Source organism: Protopterus annectens, chromosome 7.part0 (genome assembly GCF_019279795.1).
Source record: "Protopterus annectens isolate FY-2018-M chromosome 7.part0, PAN1.0, whole genome shotgun sequence".
NCBI classification, from domain to species: domain Eukaryota; kingdom Metazoa; phylum Chordata; order Ceratodontiformes; family Protopteridae; genus Protopterus; species Protopterus annectens.
This window is the reverse complement of record NC_056739.1, coordinates 1545842779-1545855713: the sequence shown is the minus strand read 5'-3', so window position 1 is coordinate 1545855713 and position 12935 is coordinate 1545842779. Positions and strand designations below refer to the sequence as shown.

At 44.5% G+C, this 12935-nt stretch overlaps 1 protein-coding gene across 1 annotated transcript in view; it reads left to right on the top strand.

Annotated features, from left to right (window-relative positions):
• Positions 1–12935, top strand: part of LOC122807119 (haloacid dehalogenase-like hydrolase domain-containing 5) — an 865954-nt gene that overhangs the window by 404112 nt on the left and 448907 nt on the right. The window contains exon 4 of the mRNA XM_044078093.1: positions 12591–12684. Within this exon, the coding sequence (XP_043934028.1) occupies positions 12591–12684 (94 nt within the window). The remainder of the gene's footprint in view (positions 1–12590; positions 12685–12935) is intronic.

Below are 12935 nucleotides of genomic sequence, written 5' to 3'. Positions count from 1 at the left end.
CTACACCAATGCACTGTACGAACATGTGCACAAATGCATGGCTCTTACTATACCCAATAGAACCAAGACACTCTCCTCCAAAAAAAAAAAAAGGAAGCCAATCTGGTGGTTTCCTGCCATAAACAAATTCTACAACAGAAGGAGAAAACTGATGCGGAATAAGGTGAAGTCACCAGAATGGAAAAACTCCCTTATCAGCCTCAACAAAAAGTTGAGATCCCTCATCAAATCCTCTAAAGCTAGCTATGAAAATAGAATTGCAGCAGATAGTAAAGACAACCACAAGGCCTTTCTGTAGTTATGTAAAGAATCTCCACGGCAATACCCAGATTTGCTCTGAGCTACTGCACAATGGTACCTCCTATACCGAGCCAACAGATGTTGCCAATATATTGGCCAACAGATTGAGTGCCAACTTTACCCCACCCCCAAAAGACCAGTCACAATACCAGTAGATTGCTAGGCACCCAATATTACTGCTGCACAGGTTAAAACAGCACTGTCCAAGACCAAGAATGTAGCTTTTATAGGACCCGACAGTATCCCTGTCAGTGTTCTACATGAACTACAGCGTGAACTGGCACCTCACCTCTGTGCCCTGTTCAATTACATCCCTCTCCACAAAGGAAGAGCAACTACAGTCCCTGAGAACTATTGCGCCATTAGCCTGACAAGTCTGATATGCAAAGCTATGGAACGCATCATCATGGACCTAATAAACAAGGATACAGGGAATCTCCAAACTCTGGATCCCACACAGTTTGGTTTTGTGAAGGGTAGATCATGCTTGGTCGACTTCTTTGAGTCCGTCACCAGAGCTGTGGATGAAAGCAAGGTGGTTCGTACAGCCTACCTTGATCTGGCCAAGGCCTTTGATTCCCCACTCTAGAGTCATAGAAAAACTCACTAAGCTAGGTATCAGCCCTTATAACAGTAGGTGGGTTGCAAACTGGCTCACAGATAGAACCCACAGTGTGGATGTACCTGACTCCAAGTCAGACTGCCGACCAGTCACAAGTGGAGTCCCACAGGGATTGGTCCTGGGTCCTCTCCTGTTTGGCATCTGCGTCTCTGAAGTCCAGGCCAACACGAAGGGACTCTGGCTGACAAAGTTCACAGATGATTGCAGGTTGGGAGCGATTAACTCCCCAAGTGATGTTGACATCCTACAGAAAGGCCTCACTGAGACCAATGACTGGTGTCAGAACCATGTCCTTAAGCTCATTGCCAATAAATTTGTCATCCCCTTTGGGAAAAACCCAGATGTTCTTCGTGTTTCACTGTTGCAGTCATTACACTTGGGTTATCCTGCTGGCAGGCTACCCTCAGTCGGCCTGAATTCCAAAGTCTAGGTCCGGCAAGTACCGCTCGGCCGACTCCTGAGATTTTCGTGTTCAAATTTCAGATCCGAAGTCTTCATTAAAAGCCAAGTACCCCGTTGGGGAAAACTTTTTTCTTGCTCCAGGCCGATGTCAGAAAAAGTTAATAACTGTATTTCTTGTGGGAAGCAAATACCTCATAAGGACTTTCATTTTTACTGTATTCCTTGCCTAGGTCCTGACCACGACGTTGCTAGTTGTAGGTTGTGCTAGATTTAACCAACGCACTATTAAGCGTCGGTACGATTTTGCTTTTCACTATTTTGGCAGAAGATTTAATTACACGATGCTGTCGGATAGCACTCCGACTACCGGAATTCACAAGAAACGCAAAGAAAAAAAAAGGACCGGCATCTGAGGTCCAAAACCGATGACTAGGCTTCCTCTAAGCCAGTCGCCGGTTCTCAGTGAGGCGCTTTCGCAGCCCCTGACGCCCACTACTTTGGACCCGCAGGCCACTACAGACTCCCACGTGAAGTCGCCTAGGCCACTGGAAGCGCAAGGTGTTGGACCTTTGGAGACTATTCCCTCAGACGGGTCTGGAGCCGCTGAGCAGGCATCGGCTTCTGAGGGTGTTTTCAGACCTATTCAATTATACATTAAAGCGACTCCAGCTACAAAGGCAAAGACTAGAGCACCTTTAAAGACAAAGAAACAAGTACGACTGGTCAGGCCTCCATGCCCAAAAAACAGATGCTTAAAATGGCCGAAGACTTAATTTGATCAGGGGTTCCCATCCCCCTCCTGATAAGCCTAGGCAAGAGACAAAATATGAATCTTCAGACCAGGTTTCCATTCCATCTGATTCCTCTTCTGATCAGGAATACTCTCTTCCTCCCTGTGAGGATTCTGATGCTGAAGAATCTATCCCTTCATCCTCTCCTCCTGAGGATTACTCTCTTGGGGAAACCTTGCCATGAAGGGAACACTTCCACTGGGAGAGCCAAGATTATTCAGAATCTAAGAAAAGGCTCAGACTTCCTTTTACTCCCACAATACAGGCCCCTAGCTATTCCACCTGTTAGACATTGTAGATGATGTATTTTCAGAGTCCAGTCTGACGCCTGACTCCTTACCTCCAGCTCATGTTAAGCCGGACAGGTACTACAGGGTTCCTGACTCTCATAAATTCCTTTTCAAAAACCCTGCTGCTGACCCAGAGACTGTCTCTCAAGTTCCCAAAGGGGTCAAGGCATCCACTGCAAAAAACCCTACCCCCTCAGACAGGGATTCTAGGGCATTGGACAGATGGGGAAGAAGATTTACACCTCTGCTACCTTGGCTATAAGGGCTTTAAATTGTCAGTTTCATATGCTCAAATATCAGCAATATATTATGTCACTGCTTAAACAGAAAATGTTGATAAATTCTGAATGTGCAGAAAACAAAGAAATGCAGGATTTATTGCATGCAGCTGAGCAAGTTGGAAAGCATACTTTGCAATGTAGTTTTGATTCTTTGGAGGCCTCCTGCAGGGCTGCTGTTACGGGTTCTTTCATCAGGAGGCATGCTTGGATAAAGGAACAAAATCTGCCTGACCATGTCAAAGCAAAATTATTAAATGCTGCATTACAGCAGGATACCTTGTTTGGTATTAAAGCAGAGGAGGTGTTAAAGAAAATGGAGGACAAAGCTAAATCTATGCAAACGGTTAAAGATTTTTTACAGGTACAAACTCCAAGATTCAGCAGACACTGGCCTACAAAGAATTGGTCCTTTCCAGTGTCAGATGGAGCACAAAGGGGCAGATACAGATGCCCAAGAGGCAGATCCCAGCCCCAAGGTTCGTACAGGTCTAAACAATGGGGTGCTTCTACCTCCAAAAGTGGAGAAGACAAATCACAGCCATACAAGAAACAGTCCCAATGACTTCCCCCTGCCTGCACCAAGCACTTATCTTCTGGCAGCACCTTTAGGGGGAAAACTAGCACTTTTTTCTCAAAATTGGCACATAACCCAGGACAAATGGGTCCTAGATATAGTGTCACAAGGCTACAAGTTTCACTTCCATACCCTGCCAAGGACAAACAGTTGGCCAGACCTGCCAAAACATCAGTGGGCAGAGGCACAAAAGCAAGTCTCATCCTTCATGGACACGAGGGCCATTCAACAAGTACCGGAGCAAGAGCAGGGACAAGGATTTTATTCAAGACTGTTCTTAGTACCAAGAAAGGACAAGACCTGGAAACCAATACTGGACCTATCTTTTCTAAACACATATCTGGATATACCAAAATTCAAAATGTTGACTCTACAGCAACTTCTGCCCATGCTGGGCAAGAAGGCTTGGCTTGTGACTTTAGACCTAAAAGAGGCATACCTGCATGTCCCAATCAGACAAATATGCAGAAGATACCTCAGATTGAAAGCTGGCTCAATGCACTGCCAATTCTCTGCAGTGCCCTTTGGCTTATCTACTGCGCCCAGGGTCTTCGCAAAGTGTCTGGCACCAGTAATTGCATTCTGCAGACAAAGAGGAATAAAAATATATCCTTACTTGGACGACTGCCTCATTCAAGCAGAGAACAAGGACATTCTACTACAGCATCTGGCGTTTGTAAAGAGATTTCTAACAGGCCTAGGGTACACAGTCAACGAAAAGAAATCAAAACTAGTACCCTCTCGAGATAATATTCCTGGGTTCAAGTTAAATACAACTGCCCAGATGGCTTATCTCACGCCAGACAAAGATAATTGACTACCTTTTTCAACCTGTTGGCAACAAAGGCCCAGTTATCTGCAAGAAAAATCCTGCAGGCTTTGGGCTTTATGGCATCTTGCATTCTACTAATTCCATATGCGAGACTGCATATGAGGAAACTTCAATGGTTCCTAAAAAGTGTTTGGACTCAACATTGCCACAGCCTGGAAACAATATTTACCCTCATTCCCTGCCTGCAACAGGAGTGTCAATGGTGGGCGAAAGCTTGTCACCAGAGCAAGGGACAGCCATTCACTTTACCCCCAGCCAGGTAAACATTAACAACAGATGCATCAGATTATGCCTGGGGGGCCCACATGGCAGGAAGATGTATTCAAGGCACATGGTCCGCAAACCAAATGCATCTACATATCAATCAAAAAGAGATGCTAGCTGTTCAGAATGCCCTGACAGCCTTCAAGGACGTACTTCATATGAAACAACTACTGATAGACAACACCATGGTCATGTGTTATATAAACAAGCAAGGAGGCACTCATTCTTACCCCCTTTGCAGGCTAACCATGACTTTGTGGGACACAGCATTGACTTACCAAGTACATCTACAAGCACAATTCCTGCCAGGAAAGATAAATACTCTGGCAGACGAACTAAGCAGAAACCACATGGATCCCCACAAGTGGAAATTGGATCCAGAAGTCTTCAGCATGATAACAAGGAAATGGGGATGTCCGGATATAGATCTATTTGCCTCTCCTCACAACTACCAACTAAAAAGATTCTGCACAAGGACTTATCACAGACAAGCATGGAAAGTGGATGCCCTATCTTTCAGCTGGAAAAGCTTAGTAGTATATACCTTTCCTCCACTGCCTCTCCTCCCCAAGGTACTCTTGAGGTCAGACAAGGGAAGCCAAAGATGATACTGATTGCCCCAGACTGGCCCCGCCAGTACTGGTATCCAATCCTAAGGAACTTGTCTCAATGCCCGGCTTGGACCTTGCCTCATACCTCATCTACTATCCCAACAAAACAATCAGATCCTGCACAGCCAAGTAAAGACCTTAAATCTGGCAGCATGGCGGATAATGTAGTCATACAAAACATGCCTCTCACTAAAGCTGTGATGGATGTCATTTTGGAGGCCAGAAGGCCTAGTACCAGAAAATCATACGCTGGAAAATGGAAGAGATTCTGTGCTTGGAACCAGGCACAAGGAATTGACACAGCTGTACCAAATATTCCTCAGATTTTGCAATACTTAACTGAGATGCTGGACAAAGGCCTATCCTTTTCATCAATTAAAATTCATGCCTCTGCCATTTCAGCTCATTACAATACAGAGCCACCAATCTTTTCTCATCCTTTGTTAAGGCAGTACCTCAGAGGAGCCAAAAACTTAAGGCCTCCAAGGAGATCACCAGTACCTGCATGGGACCTCAACTATGCCTTGGGAAAAACTCACCCTGCCTCCTTTTGAGCCAGCTGCTACAGCTGATATAAAGTTTTTATCTTGGAAAACAGCTCTGCTCCTAGCAATAACCTCTGCAAGTCGAGTCTCAGAGCTACAGGCACTCATGGCTGTGGAACCTTTTATCATTTTTTATCCAGACAGGGTTTCTCTAAGGACAAACCCGACATTTATGCCTAAGGTAGTGTCCAGTGTGGCCCTTAACCAAGCTATTCATCTGCCTACTTTTTATCCAAACCCACAGAATAAGGGGGAGAGAATTCTGCATTCTTTGGACAAACACAGACAGCTACGCTTCTACTTGAACAGAATCAAAGCTTTCAGAAAGACGGAACAACTACTAGTGGCATATGCTGCAGGATCACAAGGAAAGGCGGTCTCAAAGCAGACTATTTCAAAGTGGATAGGCCACTGCATTTGTTTCTGCTATTCACAACATGGCAAGCCAGTGCCTATGGGCATTACGCCACATTCAGCCAGAGCAGCAGCCACTTCAGCAGCCTTCCTCAGGGGAGTACCAACCAAAGACATTTTAGAGGCTGCTACCTGGAGTTCAGTGCACACCTTTACAAAGCACTATCATTTACCACTCTACTCTAAATCCAGGGCAGGCTTTGCCACTGCAGTTCTGCAGGGCCTCATAGCCGCTCCTAATGCTATTTAGCTTCAGCATCCCAACCATAGCTTTGGGATTCAACCCAAGTGTAATGACTGCAACAGTGAAACACGAAGAACATAGTACAGTTGTGTACACTTACCATAAATGTAGATGTTCGAGTGTATTCACTGTTGCAGTCCAGGTTACCCAGCCACCATCCCCCATTTCTTTGCTTGAACTTATCTGCACTTCTCTAATCTATACAACCTATGTGATGTATTTGCTTGTAGATGAAGGTATAATATATTTTGGTGCATGCATGTTTTATTGGCATAATTTTAGCCTACCCTTTTGGGGGCACCTGACGTCTGGGGCAAGAAAAACTGCAGAAAATGGCGTCTGATGCATCTTTTATACCCCTGGCGCACTGACGTCAGGGAAGAGGCGACAACAACCGACGCTGGACCTAGACTTTCGAATTCACGCCGACTGAGGGTAGCCTGCCAGCAGGATAACCCAAGTGTAATGACTACAACAGTGAATACACTCTAACATCTACATTTATGGTAAGTGTACACAACTGTACTTTCCCATGAATTACCACATTAATGGTAGTCCACTGAACACAGAAGACATTATAAGAGATCTGGGAAAACAGGTTGACAGAAACCTCTCTTTTGACCACCACATTTCCTCTGTGGTCAAAGTTCTATGTGGCACATCTCATTACTAAAGGTTTTGCATCCAGGAAGAAAGAGGTCATTGTCTCCCTCTACTCTTCCCTCATTAGGCCAGTCATCAAGTACAGTGTCCCATTTGGCATGTACCTCACTTGACACCTGCTACAACTGGAGAGGCCACAAAAGTACCTCACAAAAATGATGCTAGGCCTTAAAACACTTATCCTATGTGGATAGACTCATAAAACTCCAGCTATTCTCGGTCTCATATCGCCTACTTAGAGGCGATCTTTGCTTAACTTACAAAGCCATGTCTGACCCAGCTCTGTTAGGAATGCTACATCTGAGGAAATCCCAATCCCTCCGCACCACATGCCCCAGAGACAACAACCTCATTACCGCAATCAACAGAATGTGGTGTAGGGACAAGTTTATAACCCAGAGACTGCCCATGCTATGGAATAGACTTTCCCATACATGTCAAACAGAGCACCTTACTGGCCCTCTTCAAGAGAAATCTTGATGAATGGATGGAAAATTGAATATTCACCCTGGAGATCACTGCAGTGGCGCTACTTGACAGAGTCACTGGGGAACTAAGGTCGGTTAACACAATGCCAGGGTAATCCTATGGGCTAGGCTTGTAAAGGGTTCATGGCCTTTAGCCTAGTACACACCTATGAACCTAAATTAATCACACAACCGTATGTGATGTTCCATGCTTTCTTTAAGAAAATCTTAAAAAAAGTAAAGGTGACCATATTTCTAGAGCTGTGAATTCTTTCAAAACGTCCTAACCTTGTATTTTTTTCAAACAGGTTTTAATTATCCAGTGGAAGAATTTTGATAAAATAGATAAATGGGTCAGTTGTATAATTAGACTAAATGATTGATGTTCTTCATTCCACATTGCTGCAGTCCTAACTATTGGGTAGTCCGCTGTCCAGTCGGCCCGAATACCAAAGTATATGGCTGACGTCGGTCAGGGCGCATTAGACTGACGTCAGTACGTCAGGGTACTAATGCGCATGACCGACGTCATATCCTCAGTCTTTTTGCCGCATGGTCCGATGCAGAAGCAATTTAGTGCAGGTTGGCGTTCTGAAAGTTTCTGAAGTCAGAGTTTCAGACCGAATCAAAGTTGGCTAAGTACCCGTTGGGAATATTTTGGTTTTTTGCCTCAGTATTTAACGGATGTCAGAAAAAGTGAATAACTGTATTTCTTGTGGGAAACAGATACCTCATAGGGATTACCATACTTTGTGTATACCTTGTTTAGGGCCTGAGCACGACGTTGTTGGATGCCGCTCTTGTGCTAGATTTAACAAACGCACTATTAAGAGAAGGTTAGACTGTGCCAGGTTAGTTTTGGGAAGCGTTGTAATTATAAAATGCCGTCGGAGGCTCCGGCGCCAAAAAGCGCAAGGACAAAGCAGCAAAGCCTAGAGTGGAAGAACCGACAGTCTCAGACGTCGGATCTTTAGAAGGCTCAGTGGAGCCGGAGGTTTTGCCAGGTGTTTCTTTGGAGTCTCAGGGAGAGACTTTACTGTTACAGGATGTATCCGCAGGAAGTAGGCCAGGCTGAGGGGGCTTCTCAGGTGGCTGTTCTTCCCTCTCTTCCTAAGGTGGTTAGAGCCTCCCCTTCTGTTTCCAAGGCTTCTTTGAGAGGCAGGCCAAGTTTAACTTCAGTGGGGGTTTCTCCTAGTGCTTCAGGGTCTTTGCCTAAGAAACATATGCTCAAAATGGCAGAGGATTTGATTACTATGATTAGAGGTTCTATGCCCCCTCCTGATAAGAGGCCTAGGGTGGAACCTGAGTTTGAGAGTTTTGAGCAATGTTCGAGGCTTCTGAGTCTTGCTGAAGACTTGCAGGAGTATCCTCCTTATTCTGATTCTGATGTGGATGATTCTACTCCTTCAGCTTCTCCTCCTGAGGATTTTTCATTTTCAGAGACTCTGCATTCCATGAGGGAGCATTTTAAATGGGAAGGTCAAGATTTCTCTGATTCCAGGAAGAGGCTTAGGGAATTCTTGTTTTACCCCAGCATAGGCCTTTAGCTATACCTCCTGTTCTGAATGTGGTGGAAGATGTTTTGCAGAGGCTTCCCTCAATCCTGATTCTTTGCCTCCTGCCCCAGTTAAACCGGATAGGTACTATAGGTGCCTGAAGCTCATAAGTATCTTTTAAGAGTCCTAGGGCAGACCGAAACTGTCTCTCAGGGGCCTAAAGGTGTGTAGGCCTCTGTTGTTAAACATCCTGTTCCTCCTGATAAAGAGGCAAGGGCTTTGGATAGATGGGGAAAGAAAGTGTATACTTCTTCCACTTTAGCCATGAGGGCGTTGAATTGTCAGTTTCACATGTTAAAATATCAGAATTATCTCCTTTCACAATTGAAATCTAAGGTGGATGCCCTGGCAGAAGGTATTGAGTGTAAAGAGTTGCAGGATTTAGTTCATGTGTCTGAACAGGTGGGTAAACATTCCTTGCAATGTGGTTTTGATGCTGTGCAGGCCTCCTCGAGGGTGGCTGCCACTGGTTCTGTTCTTCGTAGGCATGCCTGGTTGAGAGATCAGAATTTAGCTGAGCATGTTAAAACAAGGATTTTGGATGCTCCTTTGCAGTCTGATGTGTTGTTTGGTTCGCCTGTGGAAGCAGTCTTAAAGAAAATGGAGGACAAGGCTAAGTCTATGCAACAGCTTTTACCTCTGCTGGGCAAGGATCACTGGATGGTAACTTTAGATCTCAAGGAAGTTTACCTTCATGTGCCTATAAGACTAAGTTGCAGGAAGTATCTGCGTTTTCGAGCTGGAAATTCTCATTATCAGTTCTCTGCATTGCCCTTTGGCTTATCCACTGCGCCCAGAGTATTCACAAAGGTTCTGGCTCCAGTGATAGCTTACTTCAGGCTAAAAGGAATTCAAATCTATCCTTACTTGGACGACTGCCTGATTCTAGCTCAAGAAAAGGAAGACCTTCTACAGCATTTGGATTATGTCATAGCAGTGCTAAGATGCCTAGGGTATTCTGTGAATGAAATAAAGTCCAGTCTAGTACCCTCTCAAGACATGTGCTTTCTGGGTGTGAGACTGAATACAGCAGCCCAGATGGCCTTTTTAACCTCGGACAAACAAAAGAATCTTTCCAGTTACTTCCATCAACTATCTCTTCAGTCCGGGCTGACTGCAAGGACAGTCCTTCAAGCCTTAGGGTTCATGGCATCTTGTATTCTGGTGCTTCCCAATGCCAAACTGCATATGAGGAAGCTGCAATGGTATCTCAAAATGTATGGACACAGCACTGCCAGGATTTGGACACTGTCATTCAAATAATACCTTGCATTCAAAAGGAATTTTGTGGTGGGCTCAGGAATGTCACCTAAACAAGGGACTCTCTGTGACCCGGCCAGAGGCAGTCAGATTCTAACGACAGATGCCTCAGATATTGCTTGGGAGCTCATCTAAATGGAAAGTGGATACAAGACAAGTGGCCTGCCAGACTACAGCATCTACATATCAACATGAAAGAGATGTTAGCAGTCCAGTTTGCATTAATGGCTTTCAAGGAGTTACTTCTTCCAGGGCAGGTGTTGATTCTAACAGACAACACAACTGTCATGTGGTACATCAACAAACAAGGGGAACACATTCTTACCCATTGTGCAGGCAAGCAATGATTTTATGGGAGACTGCGCTCAGCTTGCAACTAACTCTTCAGGCAAGGTTTCTGCCGAGCACAGAACTCCTTAGCAGATGTGTTAAGCAGACAAATCATGGATCCCCACGAGTGGATACTCGATCTTCATGTATTTCAAAATTGACAGTGTCATGGGGAACTCCAGACATAGATCTGTTCGCTTCTCCACTAAACCACCAGCTGCCAAAGTTTTGCACAAAGAGGTTTCATCACACAGCTTGGAAAGTGGATGCTCTTTCTTTCAGTTGGAAAAATCTTCATGTGTATGCTTTTCCACCTCTGCCTCTTCTCCCAAAGGTGCTTCTAAAGGTCAGAGAAGACAAGCCAAGGATGATTTTAATAGCTCCAGATTGGCCTCGGCAGCACTGGTACCCATTACTGAGGAGTCTGGTAAGGAAGCCTCCATGGCCTTTACCCTTGATTCCACACCTGTTGTCTCAGAGGGACGGTCACCTGCTCAATGTCAAGCTTCAATCTCTTCATCTAACAGTCTGGCATATTCTGTTTTGAAAGACAGCAGGTCTCAACTTCCTCAACAAGTTTTAAATGTGATTATGGAAGCCAGAAGACCTAGTACAAGGAAAGTGTACGCAGAAAAATGGAAGAGATTTTTAATTTGGAGTGCAGCAAACAATTTGGAGATTTCTGAGCCTAATTTGAGTGTGGCTCTTCAATATCTTACTGAGTTATTGGACAAAGGTTTGTCTTTCTCTTCCATTAAGATTCATGCTGCAGCAATTTCAGCTCACTATGATTGTGACCCACCATTGTTTTCGCATCCTTTGTTCAAGCAATTTCTTAGAGGGGCAAAGAATATAAGACCCCCAATGAGCTCCTACTCCTGCTTGGGATCTCAATTTTGTGTTGGAGAAACTTACTCTACAACCTTTTGAGCCTCGGCTACTGCTGAATTGAAATATTTGTCATGGAAGACTGCTTTTGTTGGCCATTACTTCTGCAAGAAGGGTTTCTGAGTTGCAGGCCCTTATGGCGGTAGAGCCTTTTGATTTTTCATAAGGATAGGGTATCTTACGCACTAATCCTTCCTTTATGCCTAAGGTGGTTTCTAGTGTGGCTTTAAACCAAACTATTCATTTGCCTACTTTTATGCAGATCCCCAAAATAAAGGGGAAAAGATTTTGCACACTTTAGATGTACACAGGCAATTGCGTTATTATTTGAGCAGGACTAAGGATTTTAGGCAGTCTCAGCAGTTGTTTGTTTCTTTTGCTTTGGGTTCAGGGCAAGCCTGTGTCAAAACAAACTATTTCTAGGTGGATTGGGTTTTGCATTGCATTTTGTTATTCCCATCATGGCAAGGAAATTCCAGCTGGAATTAGGCCTCATTCCACTAGGGCTACTGCCACTTCTACAGCATTTCTAAGGGGTGGCCACTAAGGATATTTTGGAGGCAGCTACTTGGAGTTCAGTGCATACTTTCTCTAAGCATTATCACCTTCCTCTCTACTCTAAGTCTAGGGCTGGTTTTGCCACAGCTATTTTGCAAGGCATGTTGTCAGTTCCTGCTTCCTTATGATTTGCCAGCCTCCCTTACCTCTGCTTTGGGATTCTACCCAATAGTTAGGACTGCAGCAATGTGGAATGAAGAACATAGTACAGTTTTGTACCTACCATAAATGTAGATGTTCGAGGATCCACATTGCTGCAGTCCAATTTACCCTCCCTCCTTCCCCTCTGTGTTTAAGGGTGGTTGTGTAGGTGAGGTTATATTCTGGTAATTTTGTATATATTGTACATATTTTTGGTGCAGGTATGTTTGGAATTTTTGGTTTTGGCCTTAGCTTTTCAGGGTCTTCTGACATCTGGGGCAAGAAAAGACTGAGGGTATGACGTCGGTCATGCGCATTAGTACCCTGACGTACTGACGTCAGTCTAATGCGCCCTGACCGTCGTCAGCCATATACTTTGGTATTCGGGCCGACTGGACAGCGGACTACCCAATAGTTAGGACTGCAGCAATGTGGATCCTCGAACATCTACATTTATGGTAGGTACAAAACTGTACTATTTGGTTTATGTTGATCGTTTTCTGCTGTGGTGTTACTTGAATTGCTCTGCTTACTTGTCCTTAACTCATTAGCTTCAGCCTAGGATTTACCAATGTTATCACCATTGATATGCTGCGTGAGGCTTTCCCTTTGCTGGACATGGTTGATCACAGCAGGAGACCTAAAGTACTGGTAAGTGTGTAAGAACTGATAACAGTACTTGTATAATAGTTCTTGTTTCATTTTTATTTGCTGACTTTTGAACTGAAGCTAAACTGTAAAATTTAACTGATACTGGAGGTTATGAATTTGGCCGGTAAATGTGAGATTGTGCACGCACACTTAGGTTCTGCATTAGGCATTCTTTGACTTGTACAAATAAAGGGAAATTGTTGACTGTAGTGTGTGACTTGAATGCAGGACCTCAGGCTTCCCATGCTTTT